Consider the following 19,373-nt stretch of genomic DNA (forward strand, 5'->3'; position numbering starts at 1 on the left):
TAAGGGACATTGGTTGCATAGCTACGAAATTGGCTGAGAGGCGGAAAGCAGAGTGTTGCAGGGAACGGTTATTATTCAGACTGGAGAGATGTATCCGGTAGTGTCCGACAGGTGGCGGTGTTGGGACCACTTCTCCTTTATGATACATATTAATGTCCTGGACTTCAGTACACAGGGCATTATGTCAAAGTTTGCAAATATCACAAATTTACGAATGTAGCAACTGGAGAGGAAAGTATCCGACATCAGGGCGATATAGGCAGGCCAGTGAAATGGGCGGAAGCTTCGCTGTTGAAATTTAATGCAGATAATTGTGTACTGAAGCATATTAGTGGTCAAAGTCAGCAGGAGCAAAGTACATTAAGTGGTGCAATTTCAAAGGAGCTGTAGGAAGATGGAGACGTGTTACTTCACAGGTGCAAAAGGTTTGTGAGATTGAACTATGAAAGGGTTTGCTGGACTAGATAGACGGAAATTGTTTCCATTGGATGGAGGGTCTGAAACCAGAGCACATGGATTTACGATAACTGACAAGAAATCTAGTGGGGAAAAGAGATGTTTTTTAACAACACGAATTATTATCGTGAATGACCTGACTGGAAGGCTGGAGGAACCCGATGCAGCACTAACTATGTGGGAAAAGCAACTGACTGGGATTAATTGTATAGCTCTTTCGATGAGCTGGTGAATGCGTGATGGGGCGAATTATATGTTATGTGCTATGTTAGTCTATGAAATGTTTCAGCGGGTATCCTTAGCATATCGTTTTGACTGTTCATGTCATCTAGATCGAAAGCCCTGAAATGATCCGGTGAGCTGTATATTTTATTAGGTTAATTATGTCCTCGTAATATGATACTATAATGTCAACCAGTGCAAAATACGTCTATATAATATGTGATTGCATTAAACCACGACGTCCCCACATCAAGCCATGTTTCCTTAAACAAATCTGCCGCGATACCATCTATATTGAATTTACTTTACTTTCTGCATGAGAAATCATGGATACCCGCTATGGACTTCTCGTTCTTCACATCTTTCGCTGCATCATGTAGATCGGGTCGTTGAGAACATGAACTAGAATTCAGTTGTACTGCTGGAACGTCTACTCATCTTTTAATGATTTTAACAATGAAGAAAGACGGACATTTTACCACATTCTTCAACTGCTCTCAGAACTTACTCTGTGTCATAGCATAAATACAAGTGTTTGTGCAGCAACTCAGGAGCTGGAGCATGAATCCTATTTCTTTTATGTAGTAAGATACATGTATAATATCATAACCTAAATGCAAAATCCGGTTCCAAATAGAAAAGAACATAAAAACAGCCCATAACATTATGAAATTCCACGAGATAACGAGCAGTAAAATGATGGATTTCCTTCGTCTCTCCATCTCTATGTCACTGGGAATCCCCTCGCTGCTGTGATCCCGGAGTCTCCGGCGAGCTCTGCTGGCCACTAAAATGTGTCTGATAGTTAAAGCATTGAGTAGCAGGATCAGAACAAATGGGATGCACGGGGTTAGAATATAATGAAGAAGCTCGAGTGTTGCCCACAAATCTGAAACCATGACAAGAGCACTTACGTAACAGAACCAGGGGGTATTGCTCAACGTGTACCAAGGTACATACATAAAGTACCAGAAAATGCTCTTTAAAAAACTTAGCAAAGTCACTGTTACAAGAAGCATAGCCGCGGTTTTTTCAGTGCAATATTTAGTTTTCAGCTTCTGGCAACAAATTGCCACGAATCGATCAAATGTGAAAGTGACGGTGAACCAGACAGAACAGTCTGTGGCTGCATAAAGCAGGACGGCGTGGATATTACACAGGGGGATTCGCTTCACAAAATACAGATGATGAGCAATTGGAATCTGCCTCAACATCAGGTCGGTGATAATGACCAGCAGATCTGCCGCTGCCATGGCCATCAAGTAGCGTGTGACGCATTTGGAGAGACCGCACATTCCACGAGACAGGATCACCATCGTCACTAAATTAGCTGTGAGGAATGGAAATCAACAGGAAATTAACACAGCAGGTTGAAAGTGAATTTATCAGGTTGATGGGGTTGGGATAAAATTTCTACATTTGTTAGAGTGATGGAATTTAATAATGTTCCTGAGAAAGGACTTTCAGATGGAGACAGGGTGTACAATGCAAATTGTGCACCTCACTAATCTGCAATGAATGGTAGACTGAACCCGGGAATGGGATTTAATTTTGCAATAGTAATGTGCCATCTAATCAGAGGATTAATATTGAAGTGGTATTAGCCCTCATCTCCAGGTTTGTTGATTCATTGCCTGCTGCTGCAGGAACCCTGGAACCATCGACCTTCTGGGATTGTATTCCCAGTCTGCACCCAATCAGGAGTTAGTTTGGGAAATTTGGGAATGAATCAGTGACCGGGCGAGCGTTAGTCAGTGACGGGGAGAGTGAGTCAGTGACTGGGGGAGAGTGAGTCAGTGACCAGGGAGGGTGAGTCAGTGACCGGGGTGAGTGAGTCAGTGAACAGGGGAGAGTAATTCAGTGACCGGGGAGAGTGAATCAGTGACCAGTGGTGAGTGAATCAATAACCAGGGAGAGTGAGTCAGTAACCAGGGAGAGTGAGTCAGTGACCAGGGGAGAGTGAGTCAGTAACCAGCGAGAGTGAGTCAGTAACCATGGGAGAGTGAATCAGTAACCAAGGAAAGTGAGTCAGTAACCAGGGGAGAGTGAGTCAGTAACCAGGGAAAGTGAGTCAATAACCAGGGGAGAGTGAGTCAGTGACCGGGGGAGAGTGAGTCAGTCACCAGGGGAGAGTGAGTCAGTGACCGGGGAGAGTGAGTCAGTAACCAGGGGAGAATGAGTCAGTAACCAGGGGAGAGTGAATCAGTAACCAGGGAAAATACATCAGTAACCAGGGAAAATACATCAGTAACCAGTGGAGAGTGAGTCAGTGACCTGGGGAGATTGATTCAGTCACCAGGGAGAGTGAGTCAGTGACCGGGGAGAATGAGTCAGTGACTGGGGGAGAGTGAGTCAGTGACCGGGGGAGAGTGAGTCAGTTACCAGGGGAGAGTGAGTCAGTTACCGGGGAGATTGAGTCAGTAACCAGGGGACAGTGAGTCATTCACCCTTGAGGTAGACCCTGGAAGAGCATGAACAAAATACGGGAGCAAAGCGAGTTTGGATATTGTGTGAAAATTGGGCTGTGATTCCCTCTGACTCGAATGCTTAGGGTATTCCTACGCGGTATCAGGACACAAAAAGGAGCTGTTGTTTGAGGTTAGGAAGGGAAAAATATTTAACATATTAATCTGGTGTGAAAGCAACTGATAAATCAGAACAATGCTTCCACATGCATTTAAATCTAACATTTGAAATCCCGTGAAAATAACACGTTATTAAATAACATTTTCGACGACATTGAACTCACCGATCCTCCAAATGGTTTCAAATAATCTAGACAATAAATGTTCTTATACGACGACCAACCCTGTTTTGAGGATGGCACGCACCTGGCGTTCCCTTCTCTCCACAGATGCTCGATCTGTTAAAATCTAGCTGTCCTGGTGTAAATTGGGCAAAGTGGAACAAATCCAGTTTTATACATCCCACATTAATGTGAAGGCAATGGGTGATGGTGTATAACCGGCGGCTAATTCTAATTGTCCAATTTACAAAATCGCGCAAAGATCAAACTGTCCACTGCTGTGTGATTATACATTTTTTCTGATTGTGTTTAATATAACAAAGATTAAATTAACCACCGTGTGGTGTGTTAAAATCTCTGCATCCAATCAGATGATTTGTTTACCCGGAGTTCTATATCGGTGGTTGAGATTGAATTAAATATCTGAACCCAACTACATCAGCGCTAAACCAGAGTTCTGTATCTGTGGTTGAGATTTGATGGGACTCCAATTGACGCGTTGCATTTGCATCAATAAAGTGAACTCACCGCTCATTGTTCTCCAGTGACAATCAACAAGAATCAGTTGCACGGAAGCAGAGCAAGAGATGGGGCAGAGTCAGATGAGGTCTCATTGAGAAATTCTCCTGAACTGTGCTTGATGGACACGCGGTGGGAGATTCCTTGTTCACAGATACGATCGGAAATCAATCCATTGATCTATAACTGGAGACACATTCAATCACGAATGAATTTGTAATCCCATCCTAACCTCCCAGAACACTGACTTATGCTGGGAAAGAGATTGTACAAAGGGGGACATCAGACTGGTCCTGGATCAAGATGGACATTGTTGAACATTGACGGTGTGTTTCTGAGCTTTATGCCACGACTGGTTTCCCTCACTTGGTATAATTCACTCTTCCCAGTGCACGGTGATGGATTCTGGAAACCCATGGACACATCTGTCCAATCGAATAGAATGCGCTCTACTGACGCAGACTATAAGAGATTCATCCAGTGAGATTGTTTGTGTTGGAAATTAACAAAAGATTCCGATCTCTATCTGACCCTATCACATTGAGAAAAGATATTGTCTATTCACTGCACTCAGACAACTCACATTGGGGAATCACAGAGCATTATCAGCCCCACAGCCAGAGAGAATATGTGGGTTCAATTAGTTTCTGGATGTTGTGACCTCAACAGATGGACTGGAGGGTTGCTAATATAACACCACTTTTTAAAAACGGAGGGAGAGAGAAAATGGGTAATTATAGACCAGTTAGCCTGACGTCATTAGTGGGGGAAATGTTGGAATCAATCATTAAGGATGAAATAGCAGCTAATTTGGAAAGCAGTGACAGGATCGGACCAAGTCACCATGGATTTATGAAAGGGAAATCATGCTTGACGAATCTTCTGGAATTTTCTGAGAATGTAACTAGTAGAGTGGACAAGGGAGAACCAGTGGATGTGGTGTATTTGGACTTTCAACAGGCTTTTGACAAGGTCCCGCACAAGAGATTGATGTGCAAAATCAAAGCGCATGGTATTGGGGGTAATGTACTGATGTGGATAGGGAACTGGTTGGCAGACAGTAAGCAGAGAGTCGGGATAAATGCGTACTTTTCAGAATGGCAGGCAGTGACTAGTGGAGTGTCGCCCCAGCTCTTTACAATATACATTAACGATTTAGATGAAGGAATTGAGTGTAATATCTCCAAGTTTGCAGATGACACTAAGCTGGGTGGCAGGGTGAGCTGTGAGGAGGATGCTAGGAGGCTGCAGGGTGACTTGTACTGGTTAGGTGAGTTGGCAAATGCATGGCAGATGCAGTATAATGTGGATAACTGTGAGGCTTTACATTTTGGGGGCAAAAACAAAAAGGCAGAATATTATCTGAATGGCAGCAGATTAGGAAAAGGGGAGGTTCAACGAGACCTGGGTGTAATGGTTCATCAGTCACTGAAAGTTGGCATGCAGGTCCAGCAGGCGGTGAAGAAGGCAAATTATATGTTGGGCTTCATAGCTAGAGGATTTGAGTAAAGGAGCAGGGAGTTCTTACTGCCTTTGTACAGGGCCTTGGTGAGGCCTCACCTAAATATTGTGTTCAATTTTGCTCTCCCAATCTCAGAGAGTGCAGCGAAGGTTCAACAGACTGATTCCAGGGAGGACTCGACTGTCATATGAGGAGAGACAGGATCAACTGGACCATTATTCACTCGAGTTTAGAAGGATGAGAGGGGATCTCATAGAAACGTAGAGATTCTGATGGGAGTGGACAGGTTAGATGCGGGAAGAATGTTCCCGATGTTGGGGAAGTCCAGAACCAGGGGACATAGTTTTAGGATAAGGGTAGACCATTTAGGGCTGAGATGAGGAGAAACTTCTTCACTCAGAGAGTTGTTAACCTATGGAATTCCGTGCTGCAGAGAGTTGTTGTTGCCAGTTCATTGGATATATTCAACAGGGAGTTAGATATGGCCCTTACGGCTCAGGGGATCAAGGGGTATGGAGAGAAAGCAGGAAAGGCGTACTGAGGGAATGATCAGCCATGAACTTATTGAATGGCGGTGCAGGCTCCAAGGGCCGAATAGCCTACTCCTGCACATATTTTCTATGTTTCTATGTTTCACAGTTAAACATGATCAACAGCATGTGTCGGCAGACATAGTTACTTACCAGGAACTACGACAACAGCGAGAATGGGGTAGTATATCTTTTCTATCTCAAAAACGAATGCTAGTATCGTTAACTCGTTGATTCTGAAATACATTCTTCTCCTCTCAGTAGAGCCGCTGATCCCTGTGAGTGCCAGAGTTGATGTTCTCTGCGAGATTGTGGTACAACACATTGAGGTGTTTGCCGTATTAATAGAAGAGATAACATCTCCAGTGATACAATTATGGTCCATGGAGAGGCGCATTAATAACAGTCACCGAACAAACACATTTAATTAATCTATGGTGTCTGATATCAATTACAGTCAATGAACAAACACATTCAGTTAAACCCTTTTGAACCAACACTCCTTGCACCACTAAATATACTTATGGATGTACACTAGAATGTCCCATTGTTGAAAAGTTCTGTAATAATGAGCAAGGACAAAAAAAGGTAAATCAACAGTCTGAGCACATTGATTGTCGATTTGATTTCTTCAAGCTTGCCAACTCAGTCGGCTCTCTTTTTGCAGTCACATACAAAGCCATCTCCGACAGCTTCATGCATCGCTCACCATGCACACCCACTATTCACCCCCTATTCCATTCCAACCCCACTTCTAGCTGCATCTACGCACGTGGACAAATCTCCCCATAATTCACTTATGACCTTTGAGAACTCCTGACTGAATAAATTGTCCATTTTCCAAGGTAGTTCTGAGCCAGGCGATCAGCTGTACCACTCATGCACTGAGAGTTTTGATGTTCTTGTCCCCGGTAAAACTCTTACCCTCTCCTACACTGGTCATTTTCTCAGGAATGGGTCCCATTGTAGCTCCCATAGGTCCAAGGCAATGATTTGATCGTATCTGGCTCACAACTGGTTTACTCATTTAATGTTGAAGCAGGCTTTTCACATACAGCCTTGTCAGATCCTGCATCTTTCACCCTAAGCAGATCCAATATCCAAACTTATCATGGAAAGCAAACATAGACCTTGGCTTCCTTTCAAAACTAACAACTATATTGTTAAATACCTCTGCCCTGTCCCTGCTACAAACACCTCCAAGATTAACTCCGAGGAATTGATGGAATTATTTGTCACTGATACTGAAATTATCTATTCACCTGTTTTTGGCTCATCTCCTTCCCCATCCCTATCAAGGAAAACATCTCCTACTCTATCTCTGAATTCTGATGCTTCGCTAGATTTTCAATATTTCCCCTCATGTCCTACCCGAGCTCATCGTGTCAATGAGACAGACCTTCTGCTATTGTGAACTAATTTCCAAAAACTCTGACATCCCAACTTCCCTTCTTGGTGCAAATATTAACTGCACATTTATAAACATATCCACCATCACATCAAAGCCTTCCTGTTAAAGAAGGCCCACCATCACCTCATGAACTGCCTGATGAAAGAAAATTTCCATCAAGTCTCTCTCGTTTAAAGAGAAAACCCATCATCACCTCAAGGCTTGTCCGGTTAAAGAGAATGCCCTGGATCACCACTGTGACTGCCTGTTTAAATAAGGTCCACTATCACGTCAGGATTTGACCAGTTAAAGAGAAGGCCCACCTTCACTTCAAGGCCCACCCGTTGTTGTCGTTTGCGGGTCTATCTGTCTGTTCAATTGTTCAATATTGACACCACATTCCTTCTAATTATATGGCTTTATTTAGCATAAGCAAGAATTAATACTTTACAATATTTAAGCAGCAGTTTACAAAGTACAACGGAGAATAATATGATTCCTGTCCTTTCAGTAGAAGATGCGACCCAATCCTCATACCGGCTACATGCATACGCATGTTCCCCTGTCTGTTAACTCCGTGGATCCTCTACATTGAGAAAGAACCGAAAACCCTGGGATATACCCCAAAAACCGGAAATGTGGAGAAGTCCATCCAACCACAGAGATTGGTCTTAGGCCTCTGTCAGAAAGCTTTAGTTCATGATGAACCCAATGGGTTTTGACGACAATGAGACTTTTAGCTGTCAATAACCCTAGGTACAACAGGATTATTTCCACTAATTGTAAAAGAGGAGAAATTAAACTAAAGTAATGAAACTTTGGACTTGCAAACCAAACTAATCTGCAATCCAGCAAAACATAATCCTGAAGAATTAAAGCAGGGGAATATAACTGATTTTATTTCAACGCCTATCAAAAGTTCATAGTGGGCGTATCCACAATCAAAGATTAGAGATAAGAGTTAACTTCGATAACTTCGAGATAAGGCCGAAATCCAAACCATCGTCAACACCTTCACAGAAGCATAGGAGAGCACGTGCCTTAGACTAAATATCCATAAGACAAAGGTCCTCTCCAACCTGCAAACCGCCACACAGTACCGCCCCAGATTATCAAAATCCACAATGAAGCCTTGGAAAAAGTTTACCATTTTCCATACCTCGGGAGCCTACTGCCAACAAGGATAGACTTCAATGACGGTCAAACACCGCCTTCAGTGCACCAGCACAGCCATCGGCTGGCTGAGGAAGAGAGTGTTTGAAGACCAGGACGTCAAACCCGGCACCACGCTCATGGTATACATGGCATAGTAATAACCACCGTGCTTTATGTTTCAGAGACATGGATTATATATAGCAGGCATCTCACAGCACTGGAGAAGTTCCACCAAATCTGGATCCGCAAGATTCTGTAAATCCTTGGCAGGATAGGCGCACCAACGTCAGTGTTCTCTCTTGGGCCAACATCCCCAGCATTGAAGGATTGACCACGTTTGATCAGCTTCCATGGACTTGCCACATCAACTGCATGCCCGAGACGAGACTTCCAAAACAAGCACTCTACGCGGAGCTGCGACACGGCAAGCGAATCCCAGATGGGCAGAGGAAATGCTTCATGGACTCGCTAAAAACCATTTTAATTATGTGTAACTTCCCCACTGACACCTGAGAATCCCTGGCACAAGAACACTCAAAGTGGAGGAGAAGCATCTGGGAAGGTGTGGAACACTCCGAGTCTCTTAGCTGGGAGCAAGCGGAAACCAAGCTCAAGCAGTGGAACGAGTGCATGACAACCCAAGCACCCACCCACCAGTCCCTTCTTCCAGCGTCCCTTCAACCACCGTCTGCCCCACCTGTGAGAGAGACTGGAGATCCCACATCGCAGTCGTCAGTCACGTAAGAACTCGTCTTTAATTTGGAAGCAAGTCATCCTCGACTCTGAGGGACTGACTCAGAAGGAAAAGAGGTATTATTTAACAAAGCTTTTATAAAATCTGATATTATATACGTGGAATAGGAGATGATTCCAGGTAGGTTCACGGAAGCGGTCGTGAGGAATATGGTTTATGAGGAGGATAAGGAAGTAGAGGAAAACGCAATGGGGAGAATGTATGAGAAGATTGTGAGGGCAATGCCACAGGATTCGATGGATGAAATAAATGAGAAAACCTCCAGAGGACGTCAAATGCATCCTGTATTTCCAAGCTTTCTGCTGGAGAGAGCAGAGGAGTCGGTCCAATTAGACTACTGCAACACTCATGGTTTCTTTGGGATATTTAGACCGTGGATTTTCAAGGCCTCAGCTGATCAGGAGTTTTGGAAGAGTATGTCCCCACAGCTAGACCACAACACGCTTTCGAAAGGGGTGTGGATGAATTTTAAATATCCAGAGTGGCTTGAAATGGAATTTAAATTGATCCAAAAGCGGATTTTGACCATGATTGCTGTATGTAAGATTGTGCGAGTGGAGGTGGCAACTTGCTCAGTGTGTGGGACACGGGATGTGACTGTCCCATTTACTGGTGATATGTCCTCAATTAAGTGATTCTGATAATATGTTCGACAGTTGTGTGAGGTTTCCTTGCTGGGTGGGGTATGAAGAATGGGAATGGGAATCCCATGTATTAAATTTTGAGATGGAGATAGCAGGAGGGTCTGCCTGAGCGTGGCAATGTGGCGATAAATGTAATGTTCAGTTTGGCTAGATTAGTGATTGTGCAAAGACGGAATCTCCTTTTTGATAAGGGGAGGAGCATAAACCTAAAGGAGTAAGTTACATATATGCTAAAACATCATTTGAAGACTCTGTGGATGTTCTGTTTGCAAAGGAAGTTTAAGTAATAGATAATGATCAGTTTTTAATGTAAAATAGATTGGTAAATGTTACAGGAGACACATTAAACTTCAGGTTTTGTGGTTAATAAGTGGTTGAGGAATGACTGTGCGGCGAGGCGGAATGGATTTGGATGATACAATGCAATGATGCCGATTTGTAAATGAATTTAATGTTGAATAAATCCAAATTGAACAAAATAAGGCGATAGACTACTGATCCATTGTTCACCACGCGAGGTTTTGAGTCATATCCGCATTTTTGTAGTGTTCAATGCTTTATGAGGCTTCCCAGACTGAGGGTAGTTCATTAACTGTTTATTGCCTGTCGGCAACTTATAAACTGTAAAGGTTGGAGAAAAATTCAAAGGTTCAGCACGTGAAAAAATAATGTTAATAAAAGTATCTGCAATATTTGGCTCATCGACCTGAAAGGGGAACCTGCGTTCCCCTCTCCACAGATGGCCATAGAAACATAGAAACATAGAAACATAGAAATTAGGTCCAGGAGCAGGCCATTCGGCCCTTCGATCCTGCACTGCCATTCAATAAGATCATGGCTGATCATTCAACCTCAGTACCCTTTTCCTGCTTTCTCTCCATATCCCTTGATTCCTTTAGCCGTAAGGACCATATCTAACTCCCTTTTGAATATATCTAACGAACTGGCATCAACAACTTTCTGCAGCAGGGAATTCCACAGGTAAACCATTCTCTGAGTGAAGAAGTTTCTTTTCATCTCAGTCACAAATGCCTTACCTCTTATTCGTAGACTGTGACCCCTGGACCTCCAGAGTGTTTCCAGAATGTTCTGAATAATTCCATTCTCAGCTTCTGCGCTCTTTGGCTTTGTGTTTTATGAAGTTGCTCCTTGTGTAAGGAAAAGCGCAAAAAATACAGTGAAAATTGAAGAGAAAGTCGCCTTGACAGTGTGAGTCTTGATATTCAGGAGTAGAATTGTCGGCCCCTGCTCCAGATACCCGGGTTCAATTCCCGGCCAATGCACTGTTGCAAGTCTCCTTAAATAATTTCAGTAAACATATTAAATTCAAGAAGTTACACAAACCGCTGAGCTAAGAAAGGCAATGTTAAGACACTGTATCAAACGTTCCATTGATTTGATTTCCAGAGAAAAAAATGAGTGAAGGAAGGTAACTTAATCCCCTCACACCCGTGGCACAAACCTCAGGGAAACTGCTCGGAGCTTCCACAAGGAGAGAAAGGGTGGGCCCCGAGCGAGAATGGAGAAGGATTGGGTGGCAGGATTTTGGTTAAAGGTGGGTCGAGCCTGAAGCTGTGGTATAATTTTATGTTGTGATGTGGGTTTGAAGGGCGGTTGAGAGCCAGAGATGTCCAGAGTGCAGGACAAAATGACTGAGTGAGGAGCCAGCGAGGTGGAAGCGCAGGGAATGGAGCTGGAACTCGGGACCTCACACATTTATATTAGTCAAAGCCAAAAGCGAGAATCATACCCCGAGACCCAGGAGCAGCGGGTAACTGAGCTGACACAGATACAATCGCATTTTGTGAATATTTAAGGGTCATTAGCTTGCCCAAGGACACAGCAGCCCCGTGCACTCATGGATAATAATTGCATTGATGGTATTCTCAGTTTCGATTCCCTGCCACGGTTGTTCTACACACTGGGAATAAAATATCCAACAGTGAAATGAATGGTCGGTTTATTTATCGTGAAATTCAATGAATACCAAACCTCGCTAGTTGTCATTACCCGCAAGTGCCGCTACTGTTCCAAAGTATGCTCTTTGTTAAAATATATAAGTTCCATCCTTTTTGTGCATTTGCTGCACCGTGCAAACTACCGCCACACCTCCAACCTCCTTTTTCTCTCCAATCGCCTTGAAAGTGTTGTCGGCTCCCAAATCTCGGCCCATCTTTCCTGGAACTCCAGGTTATATCCGTCCAATCTGCTTTGCACCACTGCCACAGTCCCGAAACGGCTCTTACAACAGTGACACATAACGTCCTACGTGACTGTGACAAAAGGTAAACTGTCCCGCGCCGTCCTTCTCAACTTATCTGCTAGAGTTGCCGTGTTGAACACTCCATCCTCCGCCAATGCATCTCCACTGCCGTCCAGCTGGATGTGACTGCAATCCCCTCGGTTGATTTTTATCTAACGTGTATTGCCACAGAATCGCCTGCAATAGCTTTTCATCCCGCTGTGGCACTATTAACTCTGGTGTCCACCAAGGAGCAATCTTTGGCCCCCTCCTATATCATCCACCTGCTGCAATGTGGCGACATCATCTGGAAACACAGCGTCAGATTCCACATGTACACTGGTGACATCCAGATTTACATCACCACCAGCGCTCTCCACCCTCCACTGTCTCGAAATGATCACAGGTCCGACATCCAGTGCTGGATGAGCTAACATTTTTTCCAACTATATATTGTGAATATTGAAGCCATTTTTTTCAGTCCAGGCAACAAGCTCTGTTTCCTAGCCATTCAGTCCAGTTCTCTGCCTGCCAACTTTTTCAAGCTGATACATATGGTTGGCAAATTTGTTGTCATATTTGACCTCAAGATGAGCCTCCCACCACATATCCACTCTATCACCAAGATCACCCATTTCCACTTCCATCTGACTGCACCGCTGCCTCGGTTCAGCTGCTGCTGAAACCCTATCTCTGCCTTTGTTGCCTCTAGACTTGACTATTCCAATGTGATGCTGGCCGGCTGCCCACGTTCTATCCTCCGTAAATTTGACGTCATCCAAAACTCTGCCGCCCGTGTCCTAACTAGTACCCAGTCGCGATCACCCATCACCCCTGTGCTTGCTGATCAAATTGACTCGTGGTGAAGCAATGTCTCTATTTTAAAATACAAATAAATAGTTCCAAATCCCCCCCGTGGCCTCGCCCCTCCCTATCTCTATAATCTCCTCCAGCCCCACAACCCCGCAAGATATCAGCGCTTTACTAGTTTTGGCCTCTTGAGTATCCCGGAGTTTAATCGCTCCACCTTTGGTTTAGTATTTGTTGCTGAAATTCGCAGACAATATAAACAACATATATTCAGCACACGCCCGCTGAGAATAGGATCAGGGAGACATGCTTACCTGACAAGCCCTTTAACCAATTAATCCATTGAGCCAATTCAAAATCAAATCTCACAATCTCTCGCAAGTAGCTATCAGCCACCCGTCACTTTCTGTTGGAGATTCAGACCGTCAGTTACACTTGTCTATTTGCCTTTGAATCCCGATGCTGCATTTATCGACCAAACTGGGGCTATGTTCATTATAATTAGTTCACTTGTTGGATTCGCAGTGACGTGGACTCTGAAGGACCAACTTGCTCAATGAAGGAAGACAATATCCATTAAAAAATCGACACTGATAACAAATGCGGACCAGTTCACCATCGCTCAGTAAGTGGTCGGGGCCCAAAGGATGTGGAGACTGGGTTAGCTGTAAAACGTGTTGTTATCACATGATGGCAGGTTCGAGTTCTACCCCAGGGCATTTCACACACTGGGTGAGAATGTCTCCAGCGCGGGAGGGATCTCTTGTACACCCGACAGTTTCATAAATTCTCTGACCTGGTGTAATGGTAATACAAAAACTGGTTTCTCCAACAGAAGCTGACAGTTAATTTACAACATTGTTGATCTGTTCAAATGGGCTGGATTTTCAGCATAATGTTGCCAGGACTCCAACGGTTGGAAGGGGCAGGTGTTGCAATACTGCGCAGCGGCCAGAGGATGGTGCAGCAGTATCAGGTGTTGCTGCACTGCATTGCGCCCAGAAGTGCGAGCAGCTGTACCAGGTGGTGCAATACTGGTCAGCTGCCAGAGGAGGGAGCAGATGTACCAGGTGGTGCAATACTGGACAGCGACCAGAGGAGGGAGCATCTGTAACAGATGGTGCAATACTGGACAGAATCATAGAACCATGGAAATTTATCAAAAGAAGAAGGCTATTTCAGCACATCGTGTACACACCGGCCGACCAAGAGCTAACTAGCCTAATGTCACCTTCCAGCTCTTGGTCCCTAGTCCTGCACGTTACGGCACTTCAAGTGCACATCCAAGTGTTTTCAAATGTGGTGATGCTTTCTGCCTCTACCACTCTTTCAGGCAGAGAGTTGCAGATTCCACCACCCTCTGGTTCAATAAATTTCCCCTCATATCTCCTCTAAACCTTCCATCAGTTACTTTCAATCTATGCCCCCTGCTGGATCACCGCTCTGTCAAGGGAAACAGGTCCTTCCCAACCTCTCTGACCAGGCCCTTCATAATTTTATATACCTCAATCAGGTCTCCCCTCAGTCTATTCTGTTCCTAATGAAACAGACACAGCATCTCCAATCTTTGCTCATGGACAAAATTCTCCAGTACAGGCAATATTTTTGTAAATCTGCTCTGTACCCTTTCCAGTGCAATCACATCCTTCCTCCAATCTGGTGTCCAGAACTACAGACAGTACCCCAGCTGCGGCCTTAACAGTGTATTAAAACGTTCTTGCTCTTGTGTTTTATACCTCGCCGAACAAAGGCAAATATTCCATTGACCTTCTGAACCACCTTATCTTCCTGTTCTGTTATCTTCAGGGAGACAGAGGAGGGAGCAGCTGCACAAGGTGTTGCAATACTGCACAGCGGCCAGTGGAGGGAGCACCAGTACCCAACGCTCGCCGATCCTGTCGAACATACGCGGAGGCGGGAGGGGAGAGGGATTTTAACCCTACCCGCGGGGTGTTCAAATCGATGTCTTGAACAGTTTCGAATGTAGGCATCTGTAACATGGTATTACAGAGATATACAAGATGGTAACTTTTGTGCAGTACTACTTGAAATTACATTGTGGGAGAAAGACCAAGGTGGAACATGCTCAAAATTAATAGTGAATTCTTCAGGACTGACATCAGGAGAATGATCAACACTTAGAGTGGACTCCAGGCAGAGCGGTGATGGTACAATCCCGGACATGATTTAGGAAATAACTGGATTGAGCAATGGGGTGAAACATGCAGTTATTCAGGAGGGCTGAATTAGATTGGGAAGAATGGACTTCCTCACGGGTAAGGATCATGGGATCAGTACGGCAAGGTGTGAGAAATGTGTCTGCCCTCTCCAGTTGCGTCATTATTTACATGAATGACTGTCTGCAAACTGAATAAGACTGTGACGCCAATCATCCTGATCATTATTTATCCCTCAATCAACATACCAAAGGACAGATTACCTGGTCAATAGCATAATGCTGTATGTGGGAGCTTGCTGTGCGCAAATTGGCTGCCGCGTTTCCTACAATACAACAGTGACTACACTTCTGAAATGCTGCATTGGCTGTAATGCGCTTTGGGACGTCCGAGGGTCGTGAAATGCGCAAAAACCTGCACGTGTTGCATCTGCTTCAGTAAGAAGAAAGTGTAGTGCGGGTTAAAGATCGAAATAAAATTCCAACCAAACTCGCTGACAGAAAGTGTATGTTGTTGAGGAGGCATTACTCGGGATTATTTGCACTGGCCGTCTGCCCACAGCGCTTCAGATTCACGCAGTTTTAATTGGGAACTTCACCATTTTTCCACACCAATAACCCGCCTGCAGGGGTACGGACCTAGAGCTGGTAATTGGGATTAGACTGGATGAACTTTTGTTGGACATAGAAACATAGACACAGAAAATAGGTGCAGGAATCGGCCATTCGGCCCTTCTAGCCTGCACCGCCATTCAATGAGTTCATGGCTGAACATGCAACTTCAGTATCCCCTTCCTGCTTTCTCGCCATACCCCTTGATCCCCCTCGTAGTAAGGATTCATCTAACTCCCTTTTGAATATATTTAGTGAATTGGCCTCAACAACTTTCTGTGGTAGAGAATTCCACAGGTTCACCACTCTCTGAGTGAAGAAGTTTCTCCTCATCTCGGTCCTAAATGGCTTACCCCTTATCCTTAGACTGTGACCCCTGGTTCTGGACTTCCCCAACATTGGGAACATTCTTCCTGCATCTAACCTGTCTAAACCCGTCAGAATTTTAAACGTTTCTATGAGGTCCCCTCTTATTCTTCTGAACTCCAGTGAATACAAGCCCAGTTGATCCAGTCTTTCTTGATGGGTCAGTCCCACCATCCCGGGAATCAGTCTGGTGAACCTTCGCTGCACTCCCTCAATAGTAAGAATGTCATTCCTCAAGTTAGAACGGCGCAGATATAATGGTACATACAACAGGGAATAGAATACGGCCAGGGTAATCTCCTGGACGAGTTTCGATCGATTGAATCGACTGGAGAGGAATTTTCCCAGATGTTTTCTCCCTAAATTGGCTTGGGTTTTTAACTGCTTTTTCCTTTCCCAGGAGCTCACATGGCTTCGGTTGGGGTGGAGTTTAGATGTTTTTAGTACAAGGGGTATAAGCAATGGAGTGGAGTGGACTGGTTTGGCTGGGAGCTCTTTGTCTTTCCGTCATTGTTTATGGGTTGGTATGGAACCTTCAGCGCTGCTGACAAAGGGCCGTGCGTCTCTTTGTCGGCCGGCGCGGACACGATGGGCCAGAATGGCCTCCTTCTGCGCTGTAAATTTCTATGTTTCAATGCTTCTAAGTTTCAACGGCAGTTAATTGTCAAAAATGGAGGGTAAAGGAGTGCTTTCTCTGGGATTTGAACCCAGGACCTCTCACATATTCCAGCCAATAAACGGGAAGTGAGAATCCTACCTCTGAACCAATGCTGGAGCCAAGCCCACTCAAGATGTACCCATAATCAAACCATGTGTTGGTCATTCGTGATAAACAAAGCGATTGAGACCGAGACTGCCCTGATTGCCTTTTCTACCTGCCTGTTGAAGTGCCGCACAATGCCGCTCCAGCAGTTATTGAGCACTGCGGACAGTAATGTAATGAAGCACCAAATGCCCATCGAGTGCAGCAGCAGAGTTGGTGGATTAATTTAGTGTGCGGCCTCAGATTTGGACAGTGTATCAGTAAAGGCACTGAGTTGACATGGAGGCAGCAAGTGATGCAACAGCCGCCCCGGAACTGACTGTTTGAGTCTGCGACTGTGGCCTGTGTTGTTTGGACCAGGGGTTTACTGTCAGTTCATAACACTAAGCAGTATCGGCCCCATTATATTTTCGGCCACATCCGCAGATTAGTGGCCGAGGTCAGACAGATTGTTCCCTGTCTCACGGGGGTTCGCTGAGGCTCCAGCTCCCCTGATCACCAACTTCCCCAGTCTGTAGACGTAAACATGAAAAACCAAATCTCAGCCCAAACACACAGGTCTGCCGATCGATAAAGATCAAAGCAGTTCCGGAATCGAGCAAGACAACTGCAAAATAGACATAGGGAGGGCGGAAACAATCAGAATTAGACACAGGCACAGACTTTACCTAACTGACCCAGACTCTGCCTACACACAAACAGGCAGTTCCTACACAGACCTAGACTGTGCCTACACAGACCCAGGCTGTGCCTACACAGACTCCGACTGTGTCTACACAGACCCAGACTGTGTCTATACAGACCCAGACTGTGTCTACACAGAACTAGACGGTGCCTACACAGACCCAGACTGTGCATACACAGACCTAGACTGTGCCTATACAGACCCAGACTGTGCCTACACAGACCTAGACCGTGCCTACACAGACCTAGACCGTGCCTACACAGACCCAGACTGTGTCGACACAGACTCAGACTGTGTCTACACAGCCCCAGAATATGCCTGCACAGACTCTTCCTACACAGACCCAGACTGTGCCTATACAGACCAATACTATGCTGACACAGACTCCGACTGTGTCTACACAGATCCAGACTGTGTCTATACAGACCCAGACTGTGCCTACACAGACCTAGACCGTGCCTACACAGACCCAGACTGTACCTATACAGACCTAGACTGTGCCTATACAGACACAGACTGTGTCTACACAGACTCAGACTGCGTCTACACAGCCCCAGACTGTGCCTACACAGACCTAGACCGTGCCTACACAGACCTAGACCGTGCCTACACAGACCCAGACTGTGTCTACACAGACTCAGACTGTGTCTACACAGCCCCAGAATATGCCTGCACAGACTCTTCTTCCTACACAGACCCAGACTGTGACTACACTGACCCAGACTGTGCCTATACAGACCCAGACGGTGCTGACACAGATTCCGACTGTGTCTACACAGATCCAGACTGTGTCTATACAGACGCAGACTGTGCCTACACAGACCCAGGATGTGCCTATACAGACTCAGACTGTGTCTACACAGACTCAGACTGCGTCTACACAGCCCCAGACTGTGCCTACACAGACCTAGACCGTGCCTACACAGACCTAGACCGTGCCTACACAGACCCAGTCTGTGTCGACACAGACTCAGACTGTGTCTACACAGCCCCAGAATATGCCTGCACAGACTCTTCCTACACAGACCCAGACTGTGACTACACTGACCAAGACTGTGCCTATACGGACCCGGACGGTGCTGACACAGACTCCGACTGTGTCTACACAGATCCAGACTGTGTCTATACAGACGCAGACTGTGCCTACACAGACCTAGACCGTGCCTACACAGACCCAGACTGTGCCTATACAGACCTAGACTGTGCCTATACAGACACAGACTGTGCCTACACAGACCCAGGATGTGCCTATACAGACTCAGACTGTGTCTACACAGACCCAGACTGTGCCTACACAGATTTAGACCATGCCTACACAGAACCAGACTGTGCATGCACAGACCCAGACTCCGCCTACATGGACTCAGACTCTGCCTACACAGACCCAGACTGTGCCTGCACAGACCCAGACTGCGCTATACTGACCCAGACTGTGCCTACACAGATCCAGACTGTGCGACACAGCCCCACACAGTGCGTAAACAGACTCTTCCTACACAGACCCAGACTGTGCATACACTGACCCAGACTGTGCCTACACTGACCCAGACTGTGCCTACACAGATCCAGACTGTGCTACACAGCCCCAGACTGTGCCTACACAGACCCAGACAGTTCCTACACAGACGCAGACTGTGTATACACTGACCCATACTGTGCCTACACAGACCTAGACTGTGCCTACACAGACCCAGGCTGTGCCTACACAGACTCCGACTGTGTCTACACAGACCCAGACTGTGTCTCTACAGAACCAGACCGTGCCTACACAGACCTAGACCGTGCCTACACAGACCCAGACTGTGTCTACACAGACTCAGACTGTGTCTACACAGCCCCAG

General features: G+C 45.5%; 1 protein-coding gene across 1 annotated transcript; it reads right to left on the bottom strand.

Annotated features, from left to right (window-relative positions):
- Positions 1-1,175: 1,175 nt before the first annotated feature.
- Positions 1,176-1,994, bottom strand: LOC139240556 (probable G-protein coupled receptor 139). Its single transcript, XM_070869101.1, has one exon. It carries the CDS (start codon positions 1,992-1,994, stop codon positions 1,176-1,178), a length of 819 nt encoding a protein of 272 aa, XP_070725202.1.
- Between the last annotated feature and the right edge of the window lie 17,379 nt (positions 1,995-19,373).

This window comes from Pristiophorus japonicus, chromosome 32, assembly GCF_044704955.1.
Source record: "Pristiophorus japonicus isolate sPriJap1 chromosome 32, sPriJap1.hap1, whole genome shotgun sequence".
NCBI classification, from domain to species: Eukaryota; Metazoa; Chordata; class Chondrichthyes; family Pristiophoridae; genus Pristiophorus; species Pristiophorus japonicus.